The sequence below is a fragment of the Eulemur rufifrons genome, chromosome 17 (genome assembly GCF_041146395.1).
Source record: "Eulemur rufifrons isolate Redbay chromosome 17, OSU_ERuf_1, whole genome shotgun sequence".
Taxonomy (NCBI): domain Eukaryota; kingdom Metazoa; phylum Chordata; class Mammalia; order Primates; family Lemuridae; genus Eulemur; species Eulemur rufifrons.
Window position 1 is genome coordinate 70611648 of NC_090999.1, and position 15865 is coordinate 70627512.

Sequence of the window (15865 nt, forward strand, 5' to 3'; positions counted from 1 at the left end):
ATAATAGAGAATGTTAAAAATATGAGCAGTGCTTATGAAAATATTAGACTGAACACACATCTTTATTTCTCCATGTCTGCCGGGCTGAAATAACAAAATAAATATAAAATGAGTAAATTCTTAACAGTGCTGTAAACTGGAAAGCATGCTATTAATAAACCCAAAATTGATATCTTTCTAGACTATAAATGGGAGATTAAATACTAAATATGATAAGCAAGAAACCTTCAAATATAAAAGATAATTCAGAAAGGTAAAAGAATGAGAAACTAGGATTTTCATTGCAATTATTTTAAAAATTTGAAACAAATGCAATTTGAAGAGCACAAATTCTCATCAATTCTAAAAACATAAGCATTTATTTCCACTGTATTATTTTGTATGCATGCCTTTACAGTGTTTCTTTAGGCAAAATTAAGCACCAGAAATAATTGAGTTTATGGAGAAATATTGTAGAGGTAAGCCACTCAAAAACCTATGCAACTTTGTAACCAGAGCTCTAACAAAAACAATCAGAATCTTAATAAATCTTAGCACAGTTAAATCTCCACTAGCATTTTTACCCAGCATCCCAGTCAGTCAATATTTTGTAGGTTTAAATGCTGGGGCTCACCTTCCCTCTTTAAAATTCAGGTCATTGAGAGTATGAATTCCCAAAAGAGATCAGTTTCATCAAAATTAAAAATCTGACATCTAGAAATATCTTTGCAGCTTCTTCATTTTCACTTGCAGTTTCACTAGATACATTGACATTGTCAAAAGTGTAGTAATTCTTGAAAGCATTAAGTCATTCAAAACTCTCTCCAAAGGAAGAGAGTTTGGCATTTTTAAGATTTCATTTATTGCTAAGGTCTTTCTCTGTAATAGTGAGAAAATTTCCCCTGATTATTTCAAAAATGTTAAATTGGTGTTAACCAATAGAAATTCTGGGTTATATTACATCACTTCCCTATTTATCAATCCTCTATGAATTAGTTTGTGATACAGAAACACATTTTCCTTTGTGGCAGAAAGCTATATTTAAATTTAAAGTGTTAACACTACTCCCAACTTCTTATAATTTTTATAATACTTTCACTGGTTTGTTTTTTGAAAAAAACATGAGAAAAACATATATAGATAATATACATCTATACACACACAAACACATATACCACACAAACATATCTTGCAAGCACCTTCAAAATGGCTCTGAATATTATTATTTTACCTTATTTCTTAGTTGTATCAATTTTTAAATAATATTTTTAGATAGTAGAATATTAAGAAAGTATATAAGTAATCTAAAATTATTTAATTTTAATTCTAGTAAAAGCTAAAAATCCTACACACATTAAAAACATTATCAGAAATGTTTCACAAGAAGGCACTTTATTACGAAAATGTAAATCACCATAAATACATTTTTGCTGCTTATGTAAAATTCATTTTTCTCTTCTGAAAGTTCAGCACAGCAATAAATCTTGTAGAATCTTTAAAGGAGAAAACTTCTGTTTTTGCACTCTGATCCTCACATGTTTGGCAGACCTGCTGGTTCAGAGAAGAGTCAAGCAATCAAGTAGAGTTTCACATGAAGATTAACTTATAGATTTTCAAAATGCATGTTGAAGTTGAGGAAGAAAAATATGTAGCAAGATATGAATAATCCCTCCTTCACACTGGTGTCTGCCAGCCATGACCACAAATAGGGAAATGTCCATTCAAGCCGTCATCGATGCATGTGAATAACAAAGGAAAAATTTTGTCAGTTATCACTTCTCCCAAGAAAACAAAGAAATATTGTAGAGAACTTTTTTGTTTTACAATAATCTGATTTGTATATAATATTTGGAAAATATAATTTGGATGGATATACAATGATGTATAAAAAAAATTGTAGCCAAAACTTTCTATAGAAATATATTTTAGCTTAAAAATCCATAAATTGTTGACATGTTTCCTACATTTAAATGTGACTATTTCTTCAAGTGAAATAATTGTGATTAATCATAAAGTATAAAAGCACAAAAATGGATATGAACTCAGATTACCAGGTAATCTTTATCAACAAAATTCAAGTGAAGGTCAAAACACAGAGGTACATTATTATATTGAATTTTATGGCTACTAAAATTAAAGGAGCATGAATATATGTATTGTAAGCTGGCCAATTAACCAAAGAAATTTTCTGGGGAAACTGCTACATGGCAAATCATAGATAAATAAAATGTTAAATTTTAAAAGTCTTAAAATTTTTTTGGAAAATAAATATGACTTTAATTTCAATTTTTATTATATGACCTGGATTAGCAAATCTAATTTTATTTAGAAAATTTATGGAGAAATAAACATCCACAGCCCAAATGACAAGTACTAAGAATAAACTATAGGAAGCCTAATTAATCTAATTAATTATACACAGTCAAGAATCAATAACTAATAGGATATGACAGCAGTCAGAATTAACCTACATATATTTTCCCATTTCCACTTCAACCTCTTTCAGTCAAAGTATTATCCTTCCATTGAAAGTATTAAACGTGTATCTTATATTTTTAAAAATTTAAAATACAAAGACTATATTATACTTGTACTAAAAATGTAATATAACGTGATTATATGAAGCACATTCATTTGTTAAACATGTAACTGCATAATTATTTTTTTTAATTTTATTAATATAATGTTCCATTGAAAGATTGACAATGTATAATTCTTACACAATGATGATCCAGTAACAAATCACTTCTTTTCTTTGTTTTTTCTTTTTGCTTTCATTTTCTTCACAGGTGTAGGTGACATGTGAGAGTCTTTCTTTAAAAACCGATTGAATATAACAAATGCGATACTAGTGAAGGTGATAGTCAATATTTTGCAAACAGAACCTGAATTAAAAAAAAAATTAAAAAAAATGATCAGATGTGTCAATGTATGTAGAACAAAAATGTTTTGTTTGTGGGGAAAATGCCATTGACCAAAAAAAAAAGTAAGTATATTTTATCTCTAAAGGTATAAATTTTCCCATTGTAGAATGTAATTAATGCCAAAAACTTGTATCAAGTTACTTAAAGGAGATTTACAAAATGTTTTAGATTTCTTAGACATGTAGCCCCCAAAATGCAAAATATGTTATTCTTTCATAGAATATTTTAATTCTAAAACATAAAAAATAAATTCCTATTTTCAAAACTTAACTATCAATAGGAACTGGATCTGTTTAAGTCACTTCATGCAGCTTTACTCTTTTTGAAATATTCATCATTTCCCAAATAGAAACAGAAATATTATAGAAAATTGGTTTTTTTTTTCATTTTCATGTTGCAAGCTTCAGAAGGTTAATACATTACAAGCATTATATAAAAGTAACTGATTTTGGATGCAAATGAACTTGTATATTAAAGTCAAAAAATATTTTACAGCAATAATAGCAATTATGTGACATAATAGTTTCAAAGGATAAAATAGGAAACATTAATGAGTTTATGCCATTTTTAGTGACACAGTAAAATTTCCTACATTTTAAAGGGAAGAATACTATTTTTTAGTAATAGTTATCTCTGCTATAGTTGTAACATAATAATAAAACTTTAAATAGTATATAACTATGAATCATTCTCTTGGGAATATAGTTTGTGAGGAAAAGTTGAGCAATCATGCAGAAAGAAGGCAGTAGTGCTTCCAAGAATAAGGGACTAGCTGCATCAGGCAAATTATCTGAAAACAGTTAAGAAAAGCTAGGTAACATATTAAAATATTCTGTTTTAAAACTTGATAGAGTTAATAAAGAAATAAGGAAGAGATTAATATCAAAGGGAGGGGAGAACTTAGTGCAGTTGCTCTGACTTCAATTTGTTTCCCTGAGGTCATTTCCCATATTGTATGGGGGCAAGAGGCTGAAAATCAAACATTTACTTTGGCAGAAGACGCTGTTGAAAAACAAAGCTTTCTTTGGTCTAAGAGGACTTGAATGACAAAATTGAAGTGAGGCTCCAAACAAATAGCAAGATATTTGCTGAATATCAAAAGCAGGAAGAGGGCAGAATGCTCAGAGACCTGGCTAAGTTGTGAAGCACAGGTAGATAAAATAAATAAATAAATAAAATAAAAAAATAAATTGCCATTGTTTAAATCTAAAGCTCTGCTGAAGAGAAAGTGCTGATCACCCACCATCCACCCCTTGAAAATTTCAAGTCAGTAGTAAACCAAATCTAACTAAAGCTGTAAATTAGCTGAGAACCAGTTCAATCAGAGATTGAATTAACTTACCCTCCACTTAAGTAGACTAACAGAAGAAGGAAAATGTCCCTTTCTGAAGGTAAATATTTGCTTCAGTCTATAATGTTTTTTCTACAAAAGGCCTGGAATGCAATCAAATATGGCAAGACATATGAAAAAGCAACAAAATAATACTTCTAATCAAAAGTGGAAGCAATCAATAAAAGCATACTGAGAAAGGCCCTAGCTGTTAGAATCAGTGACTGTGATCTTTAAAATAGTTATGGTGAAACAAAAAGCATCTAGTGGAAAAGGCAGACAACATGCATGAAGAAATGAGAAATTTTCAATATAGAAATGGAAACTACAAAAGTTAACATGGAAGAGATGGTAGAAATAAAAAAATATGATACCAGAAATTAAAAATTCATTATGTCCATTTAAAAAGAGACTGGATAGATGAAAGAAAATAATAAATGACCTCAAAGACACTTTAAGAGACAATTTCCAAAGAAACAAAAAGAAAGAAAGAGAACAGAGTATCCAAGGCATATAATTAATATGATGTAGTTGCACATATATTTAAATGGAGTCCTAGCAGGAAAGAGGAGGAAAAATGAGATAAAATAAATATTTTAAATGTTGATGTCCAAGTACTTTCTGAAAATGTTAAAGATGTAAACCCACAGATCCAAGAAGCTCAGCATAACCCTAAGAGGAAACAAAAGGACAGATACTTGGAAGATCATATTTAGGCACACCACAGTCAATCTAGTGAAACATAGTAAACATAGTCAAAAATAAAAAGAAAATCTTGAACAAAAGCCAGAATAAGACAGGTATTACACATAGGAAAGCAGCATTACAAATGACAGCTGTCTTCTCACCAGAAACAACGGAGATCAGAAAAATGATGTAATATCTTTAAAGTTCTGAAAGTTTAAAAAAAAAGACATTTTAGGATTCTATATCAAGCAAAAATATCTTTCAAAAAATGAATGCAGCCAAAATACTTTCTAAATAGACAACAGGTAAAAGAATTCATCTCCTGCATGAAAGAAATGCTAAAAAAGTTCTTCAGATGCCTATACTGGATATAATACCAGATTTGCAGAAAGTGGTACATCTTTTGATGAATGTAAAAGAATATACATATGTACACACACTATAGTTACAAAGAAAAGGCAGACTTTAAGAAAAAGAGCATTAATGGAGAGAGGAAAGGACATTAAATGATAAAAATGGCTATTCATCAAAAAGACATGAAAATCCTAAATGTGTGTGCACTGAACAATAGGACTTCAAAATATCTAAAGAAAAAACTGAAAAAATTAAAAATAGAAATGAATGGATCCACAAACAGCTGCAAATTTTAAGGTCTCTTAAGTCAGTTATAGAACATAGATACAAAAATATTAATTATGTAATCTGAATAGTACAAATTGATCTAATTGATAATAACAAAAGATGATGCCAAATAACTACAAAAGATGCATCTTTATGTGCATATGAACAGTTCATGAAGATAGTGCATCTCGTAGGTCATAAGAAAAGTCTCAGTGAATTTCAACCTCTATGACCCACCAATTCCACTTCTAGAGATTTACCCAAAAACCCCCACAAAAACATATGTCTATGAAAACATATGTGTAAGAATGTGCATAGCAGTCTTATTTATAATAACCAAATACTGTAAACAACCCAAATGTCCTTTAGTAAGAGCATAGATACATAAACTGTAGTATATTCACAAAATGAAGTAGTACTCAGCAATTTTTAAAAAGTACAAACTACTGCTCTAGAATAAACATGGATAAATCTCCCAACAGCATAACATTATCAAGGTAAAGCAAAAAAGAGTGCAAACTTCATTCCATTAATGTAAGTTTCTAGAGCAGACAAGACTAAAATGTTTTAAGAGAAATCTAAAAGTTGTTTATCTGGGGAGTAGGGAAATTGACTGGAAAAAACATCATGTACAGTATTCTACTGTTGAATTTACCACAATTTATTATCCATTCTAATGTTTAGTGGCTATTTGGCTATCTACTTACGTGAAGAATTCTTTCAAGTCTTTTAACCACATTTTCGTTAGGCTATCTATCTCTTTGCTTATTGACTTGTGAGACTTCTTTATATATTTTGGACAGTAGTTCTTTTTCACCTTTTTCCCTGTCTTCCACATTGTTCCATTCTTCCTTTCTTGTTGCCTTCCTTTGTAATTTGAAGACATTTTGTTGTTGTTGTAGCATTCCTTGACTCCTTTGTCTTTATTTTTTAGTATATATACTACATCGTTTTTTCTTTGTGGTTACTATAAGGCTTATATAAAATATCTTACAATTACAACAATCTGCTTTAAGCTGATAACAACTTAACTTCCACCACATACAAAAACTCTACATTTTCTCTTCTCTGCCTCCCCTATTTCGTACTATTGATGATAATTTTCATCTTTTATATATCATGTACCCTTTATAATTACTGTAACTATAGTTATTTTAATACCTTTGTTGTTTAAGTTTTACAGTAGAGTTAAAAATGATTTATGAATCATCATTACAGTATTGCAGTATTCTAAATTTGGCTATGTATTTACTTTCACCAGTGAGTTTTATACTTTTTTATGTTTTTATGTAGTTAGATAGCATTCTTTCATTTTAACTTTAAGAACTCCCTTGAGGCCGGGCACAGTGGCTCTTGCCTGGAATCCTAGCACTCTGGGAGGCCGAGGCGGGCAGATAGTTTGAGCTCAGGAGTTTGAGACCAGCCTGAGCAAGAGTGAGACCACTAAAAATAGAAAGAAATTATATTGACCGCTAAAAATATATATAGAAAAATTAGCCAGGCCCATGCCTGTAGTCCCAGCTACCCGGGAGGCTGAGGCAGGAGGATCGCTTGTGCCCAGGAGTTTGAGTTTGCTGTGAGCTAGGCTGATGCCATGGCACTCTAGCAGGGGCAACAGAGTGAGACTCTGTCTCAAAAGAAAAAGAAAAAAAAGAACTTCCTTGAGTATTTCTTGTAAGGCAGGGCTAGCAGTCAATTCCCTTAGCTTTTGTTTGTCTTATCCCTCTTTTATTTTTGAAGGCCAGCCTTGCCAGGTATAGTATTCTTGGTTGGCAGTTTTTTTCTTTCAGCATATTAAATGTATCATTTCACTCTTTCAGTCTGCAAGATTTCTGCTGAGAAATCTGCTAATAGATAGAGGTTTCATTGTATGTGATGAATTGCTTTTCTCTGGCTGCTTTACAAATTCTCCTTGTCTTTGACTTTTGAGAATTTGATTATAGTGTGTCCGGTGAAGATTTCTTCATATTTTATCTATTTGATGGGTTTGGGGCTTCATAGATCTAGATTTTCATTTCTCTCTCCATATTTGGGAAGTTTCTGTTATTATTTCTTTAAATAACCTTTTTCCCCTTTCTCTTTCTCTGTTCCTTGTTGGAGTCCCATACTGCACAAATTGGTTTCCTTGATGGTGTCTCATAATTTCCACAGGCTTTCTTCTCTGTTTTTCATTCTTTTTATTTATTTATCTATTTCTCTGATTGGGTAATTTCAAATGACCTGTCTAAAGGCTCACTGATTCTTTCTTCTGCTTGATTGAATTTTCTGTTGAAGTTCTCTATGAAATTTTTGAGTTTAGTTATTATGTTCTTCAGCTACAGAATCTTGTTTGGTTCTTTTTTATGGTTTTTATTTCTGTCAAATTTTTAATTTTGTCAATTTTTGTGATTTCTTTTAGTTGTCTTTCTCTGTACTCATGTAGCTCATTGAGCTCCTTTAAGATGATTAATTTGAATTCTCTATCAGATAGTTCATGAGTCTCCATTTCTTTAGGGGTCATTACCAGTGCTTTATTTTGTTCCTCTGATGGTGTCCTATTTTCCTGATTATTTGTGATCTTTGTGGCCATGCATTAAAGTCTGCACTTTTGAAGAAGTAGGCATTCATTCTAGTCTTTGTATACTGGATTCAGCAGGGAAAGCCTTTCACTAATCAGTTGGTCCAGAGATTCTGGGAAGGCTGTTTGGCAGGGTCCATGGGCAGGCTTGCTGCTGGAATCTTTGGGCAGGCTGGTCTGGTGCCTGGGTCAGCATATGGGTTGACCCAGCACCTTGGTCCATAGGAACTGGCCTGGAACCTGGGTCCATAGGATTGGACCTGAAGTATGGGTCCATCGACATGGGCCTGTTAACTGGGCCTATGAAGGTAGGCTTGGACCCTGAGTCTATGGGGCCAGTCTGAAGCCTAGGTTCTTGGGGGCTGATATGGAACTAGGGCAGGTTTTGAGCTATGTGGGTGGGCCTGGTCCTGCATCTGCAGGGATAGTTCTGGAGCATGGTCTGCAGAGACTCGGCAAGCACCAGAGTCTACTGGGGCAGGCTTGGACCCTGGGTCTACTGGAAAACCATTCTGGAGCCTGAGACCACAGGAGTGGGCTTGGGGCTTGCATCTGCAAAGGCTGGCCTAGATGCTGGGTCTGTAATTGCCAGCCTGGAGCCTTGAGCTTCAGAAGCCAGCTTGATGTCTAGGGCCACAGGTGCTGTCCTGGAGCTGAAGTTTGTAGGTGCCAGTCTTGTGTGGGGCAGGTCTATAAGTAGGATCTGAGGGTGCCAGTCTAATGTCTAGGGTTGTGGGAGTCAGTATATAGTTGGGGAAGGCCTGGAAGTTCAGTCCACTGGTGCCAGCCTGGACCCTGGGACTGTGGGGGACAGCCTAGACCTGTGTTTCACTGAGGCAGGCCTGGTTTGGGGCCCATGGGAAGGTCAAGTACTCACTTAGTTTTCATTTCTCCACATGGAGGGTATCTTGCAGAGGGTTGTGCTCCCAGGCTTGGAGGAAGGGTCGATGTGAATAATGTGAAACTGTACTTTCTACTTTCTTCAGTGAGTCTTTTCTTATTTTTGTGCTACACACAGGTGCTCTATTCCTGCAGTCCCCATCCCCTGGACTGCAGATCCAACCTGTCCGTGGCCTGTTAAGGACTGGGCTGCAGAGCTCTGATCCCCACACCCTTCCATCTATGGAAAAATTGTCTTCCATGAAACTTAGAAGCGAGGGGGCCGCACAGCAGAAGGCCAGCAGGAGGGCCAGTGAAGCTTAATCTGCATTTACAGCCACTCCCCATCACCGCCTGAGCTCCACCCCCTCCCCCGCAACCCCAGGAGGAAAATTGTCCGTGGAAAAATTGTCTTCCACAAAACCAGTCCCTGGTGCCAGAGAGGTTGGGGACCACTGCTCTATTCTCTCACCTAATTTCCCTAGCTTTTGTGAAGGTATTTTTGTGTGTGGATAGTTGGTCAAACTGATGCTTCTGTGAGGGAATGAGTGCCAGAAAGTCCTATTCCTCCGTCTAGCTGACCTCCTCCAATCCCTGGAATTCTAATTTAGGACCTCAGAATTTATATCATTAATATAAATAAGAACGCCAATCGATTCTGATTCATATAACCTATTGAATACATTTTAAAATATACTAACTTACACTATTGCCACAAACACATATTTCTATTGCAATTTCCTATCAATCCCCCTTCTATCTGACTATAATCTTTATGTTCTTAATTATTTATATTTCTTTTAGTAGGTCCTTAGTGGGCTTTCTGGTAGTTCACCAACTTTCTCTATTATGTACTATGCTTGAAAATAGCTCACCATGTTACAATTACATCTAAAATAACAAGTCTCAGCAATGGTTTAAGCCTTCATTAAGAACAATTCCTAGTCTCGTTGAATTATCTCTGAAAAATTAATTTTGACTTCTTGAATGTCATTTGGACTTTTTGATTTTTTTTTACTTTACTCAGCTAAGCTTGCAGAATAACTGACTTCTGAATTAGAAAGCATTGCTCTATACTTTTATCAAACAGATATTTGTTACTGTTAAATATTAGAGTCTATCATTATGTGGTTCTTTGACTTACTGAACCTACTCAGTAAAATCACAAAACATATAAACACTTCAAAATATTTATCACATAAGAAGTACTTACACAATATAGTCATTGAATGTTTGTGTTGATGAAGACTTCAGAAATTATACTGTATAATATCCTCATTTAAAAGATGAATAAATTAAGATCCAAGAAGATCCGCTGAATTTTCCAGAGTAACACAAAATATTCAGACTTTCTCAACGCCTGACCATAGCTTATACTACCACATCATCTCAATTCCCTACATCTCTTACTTATTCAACAAATACTGAATGCTTATTATGTTCCAACCACTGTTCCATCATTGAACAAAACAGAAAATGTGAAGTTTATAGTTAAGTGAGATAAGAGTATCTTGATGCTCCTTAGTGTTGCAAAAATTTTGTTCAAATTTATCCAATCTTTTACTGTGGAGACGGAAAGGGTTACAAAGTCAAGAAATCTGGTTATATATGTATACGGGCAAAATTACTTCCCAAACTAAAATTCTGCTAATTATCACTCTTCATTTGGGAATAACATAGAACTATTGTGTATTTAATGCACTGATTCAAATACTTACATAAATTCTATAGTACTTTAGTTTCTAAAATATTTTCTATGTAATCATACAAGCCTCTTTTAATCCTCAAAGTATCTATTTCTTCATGGTTTTTTATAATTCTACCTTACTATAAACAATTATATGTTTTGAAAATAATTTTATTTCTCTACATTTATTCAATAGGGATCACTTACTTATTCCTGCCAATACGTAGGCCATTCTTGTTTTGTTATAGATCCAGCAACGTCCTGTGCGCCCACATTTATTGATATCCCGAAAAGTACAAGAATCTTCTCCCAAAAATTTAAAAGCTAGTGGTCCAGGAATACTCCCTATGAAAAATAAAATGATTGTAAATTCTACATGAAAACATTATAAGTCAGGATCAAAATTATTCTTCTAAAATTAAATATGTTTTTTTTTTTTTTTTTTTTTGAGACAGAGTGTCGCTTTGTTGCCCTGGCTAGAGTGAGTGCCATGGCGTCAGTCTAGCTCACAGCAACCTCAAACTCCTGGGCTCAAGCAATCCTACTGCCTCAGCCTCCTAAGTAGCTGGGACTACAGGCATGCGCCACCATACCCGGCTAATTTTTTCTCTATATATATTTTAGTTGTCCATATAATTTCTTTCTATTTTTAGTAGAGACGGGGTCTCGCTCTTGCTCAGGCTGGTCTCGAACTCCTGACCTTGAGCGATCCACCCGCCTCGGCCTCCCAGAGTGCTAGGATGACAGGCGTGAGCCACCACGCCCGGCCTAAATATGTTTTTTATATATATATACACACACATATATTATGAGATAAATCATGAAACACATATACTGTTTAAAATTATCTAATAATTTACTCAGGATTGATAACCACTGAAAAGCAATGTGAGTTTTCAAAATATATGTATCCCTGTAGATGTAAAACATTTAGTACATTTGCATCTTTTTAGAATGTTGTACATGCTGTTATTTAGATGACGTCTCAAAATTTTTGTTGATTTCTGCATGAAAAACTTAGGAGAAAGTATTTAAAACAGAGATACCAAATACTGATTTTTATGAATTCAGTATGTTTTCAAAAATCTCTATGAAATTTTCAATGACTGAAACATGAGTTTGCCATACATACATGTTATTTATCAAGATTGAGAAAAATAACTGAAAATGCAAATGCTTTGGTGTGTTTATAGTAGCCCCAGATTCAGATGACCTCAGATGACCTCAGATTCAAAGGAACAACTGTGCTTCCTGAGGGAAACCTCTACATATTCTCAGAGACAACATCTCCTCAGCAGCAGTTATTTTCAACTAAAAGTGATTGAACAGTCTCTCTCACACACACGCATACACACGCCCTCTGTCTCTCTCTCTCTCTCCCTCTTGCCTCAAAGACACCAGAATCAGGTTCTTAGAGCTAAAGAATATCTCTGATGTTTGACCATCTTTAAGCAAATATCAGAGCCCTCTTGCCTCATGACTCTTGATTCCTACCCATGCTCATTATATAGATTTCCCCATCTCCATGAATCATTACATTCTTTTTATAGTTGGTCACAGTGAAAATCCTAGGCTACTAATTCACTTTTTCTATTTCCTGCCATCTTTTTCCAATCCTTCATGAATCTTCGTAACACTAATTCCAAACATATCTTGGATCCGTTGCTTTCTATCTCCACTATAACTCCTAGAATCCAATTTATTATAACTCTTAGACTTCAGCCAAAGTGTCCCTTTTCTTTTCCTCCACACTTATCGCTTGTAAGTATTTCTTCCTCCTTCAGCAAAGTTATCTTTTAAACATAGATCAGATAATATTTATCCTCTGCTTAAAATTCTCTAGTGGCAACCCTGCAATATCTAGAGATAGTTTGCATCTGTATCTATCATCTTATTTTACCCTCTCCCTTTCAAAAATACATCAGCCTCACTGGCTTCCTTTTGCAGGAAACTGCATGTGCACTGGCTGTTTCCCACACTGCTTCTTCCATTACACATCTCTTCTGATCAAGTGGATCATTGTCCAAAACAAAAATATGCTCCAATTTTTCTCATTTCAGAAAGCTAATTTTAATCACACATGTGGATCTAGCTATAGAATGATTTCTCTATCCCACATGAGAGGCACATGCAGATTTTTCTACATTCTTTTATCATATGTCTTTCAGTCCTCAATCGAGTCTAATCAGGTTTCCTTACCCCTCCAACATTTTTAATTAACTTCTTGAATCAGAAGTCCTAATATAGTCATAATGTGGATTTGAAATCTAGGTTTTGCTATTTAAAGAAGCCAAAGCAAAGAGTACATTATCTTTGGCAAAACCAATTTGTTCTTAGGAACAAATAAATCTTTAAAAACATCAGATTCAGTGTCTTTGGTGATTAAAACATTCAAAAGCAGTAGTCTAGGTTAGTGGCTTCCCAAATATGCAAGCATCGTGGAATACAGTTGCTGTGATTATACAAGTGTTTTGTATGAACTTACCAAGCCACTTGTATGAGATGATGAATACATTTAAGATTAAACAGATTGTCTCTCCTGATCAAATATAATATAAAGTATTTTTTATATGACAGTTAGGATGAGCTTTGCTTTAGGTATTCTCTCTTTACATTAACTATCTCCTAAATTATGTAAGGAAGCTCCCCCTTTCACTTGCTTTGTGTCATTTAACCATTATTATTTGTAATTCTATATATTAATACATGTAGACACATATACATATCAAAAAAGAAACAATTTGATATAATAAAAGATTGCCAAGAATCCATACCAAATATTCTCACAATCACATAGTTCACACCCAAGGCCAGAGAACGCAGTTTGTCGGGTAAAATCCTGAAAGCAAATAGCAATGATTATCATCAGCACATCATTATTATCAGCTATAGAGAATGTATGCTAGGTTCAAGGTTAATTTTTTTTCTTGTGCATTAGTTATACGAAGCATCTTTAGCCAGTTGACAGAGTTCAATCCAGCCTATTAAAAGACTGCAGCTTTTCCCATTTCTCCATATCCTGCCCCTTGCCAACCAATTCCAAAGCTCCTTGATCTTCCCAAGGAGGAAGGATTTTATGGTTCAAATCCTCTGCTTCAGCCTTCTTTTCCTTTGCCAGAAAGACTTAGCACTAGCTTTCATATTTACCTTTCTTCATTCTGTTGTGCATATCCATTGTTTTAGATTTATTTTTGCCCCTGGGAGATCCTCTTTCCATATTTTTCCTCCTTACCCTCTGCCCTGGAAGGCTGATCTAAGTGTACTACATCAATAGGTTCTCTTGCCTTCTGACTTCTGATTGGGTTCTACCAATGGGGCACTCGGAGTTAGGAGGGAAGTGAGGTTAAGGTGTTCATTCTGAGCCTCCCTACCTGCAATGACCTCAGGCTGACTGGGTCCTACAGGCAAAGCAGTCCTCTTTTCAGGTCTCTCTCTTTCCCATTCTTTGTTTCCCTTTGGGCCTAGGCTGATAACATAACAGAGGTACTGCACTATACCTTGGAATTCCTTATACCCTACCCACATTTTAAACAGCCACTTTATTTAACCTTACTCCAAGTATCCTAATTTGAGGGTACCATCTCTTGTTGGACCTGTGACTAGTATACTCACTATTTAAAAGCTAAGATAAATGAAAAATACTTTTTCCAAACATAAAGAATGAGGATTCCAGTATTTCCTATTGATCAAAGCAAGTATTTGTTTAAAAAAGAAAAATAATTAATAATAGTAGGTATCAGTAGTTTGGAAAATAAATTAAAAAATACAATTAAGAATAATTTTTGAACATTTTAGAAAGTTAAAAATAAGTGCTACATTTTAATGGGCATTTTAAATAAACTCTATGATCACCCTTTCTTTCCTCGTATTAGAACTTGAACAATAAACTGTAGTATGATCAACATTTCATCCAAAATTATTTAATTTATAAAAATGTGGCATATGTACAGATTTTCTGATATTTTACAAAAGGTGAGATATTTCTACCCATATCAACCTGGTAAAAATATATATTTCTTCCTCAAATGTTTACTACTAGGAAAACAAGACAAATTACCCAATCCTCAAATGATAATTATATTTTTAAATATAAAATAACTTATACTTTTATTACAAGGAGATTCATTAAAGAGAGTTTAAAAAAAAGTAAAGTGTCACATTTTAGAACCAAAGTTTAGTATAAAGTTTTGATATAAAGTGGAAATGTTGGCTATATGTCTAACTATAATTGAATGTTCTGCTTCATTTAGCATGAATTGTTTTCTTGTATATGATATGATATTGGTGCTGTCTGAAGCATATATATAGCCGACCGCTACACAAAAGTGTAATCATTAAATAGTATTTGTGTATCTTCCGTTTGATTACAACCCTCTTTCTAGTGAATATTCAAACCAAGATGAAAAGATTAACGATTTGTGGGATTTTCCCAAATTAGTTAAATGAACAACACAAAATAAATAATAGGTATGTATACAAAAACTTTAATGAAAACTTACTATGTTTTAACAACAAAGTGAATACATTTTAAAAAATTTCATCTCATGAGTAAGGCTATAAATGAATGGTTTCAGAATTTTATTAAACAAACAAAAAAAATTGTTAGCACTCTTCCAAAATGTAAAAAGAAGCTTCCACCATGTTTTATATGACTTATAAACTTATATTTTTAGTCCATATCTTTCTCATAGGACATCAGTGTTAGGCATAAATTCTTGTCATCCACAAAATTTGCTCCACCCGTGGTGCTCTCTGATTCAAAAAGTGGGGTCATCACTCATGCACTTCTCAAGCTCAGACCCTGGAATGAGATCCTTTTTCTCATGCACCACAGCCGATCAGTAATCAAATACTGTGATTTTTTTTTAAAAAAAAAAAAACATTTTTTCATCTTTCTCTTTCTGCTTTTTTTTTTACATCTCTAATTCCACTGGCTTATTTCAACCCTATATCTTTTGTGTGAAATAAATGAAAAACCTTCCTAATTTATCTTCCAACAATCATCCTTATCTGCTTGGTCCATTTTCCATATAAGAGCTAAAGTGACTTTTCAAGATGAAATTCTGATTATTACACTGCCTCACAACCTAGGATCCTTCAATAGCTTCCCATCATTCTTAGAATAAAATCTAAAATCACAAAAAAAAATTTACTATGGTCAGCTGGATCTCATCAGTCTTATTCCATGTCACCTCCAAACT

At 33.8% G+C, this 15865-nt stretch overlaps 1 protein-coding gene across 1 annotated transcript in view; it reads right to left on the reverse strand.

The window, feature by feature from the left end:
* Positions 1-2721: 2721 nt before the first annotated feature.
* Positions 2722-15865, reverse strand: part of SLCO6A1 (solute carrier organic anion transporter family member 6A1) — a 79815-nt gene continuing 66671 nt past the window's right edge. Inside the window, exons 11-13 of the mRNA XM_069492235.1 lie at positions 13439-13503; positions 10872-11009; positions 2722-2864 (exon numbers count right to left, since the gene is read on the reverse strand). Of these exons, the coding sequence (XP_069348336.1) occupies positions 2722-2864; positions 10872-11009; positions 13439-13503 (346 nt within the window). The remainder of the gene's footprint in view (positions 2865-10871; positions 11010-13438; positions 13504-15865) is intronic.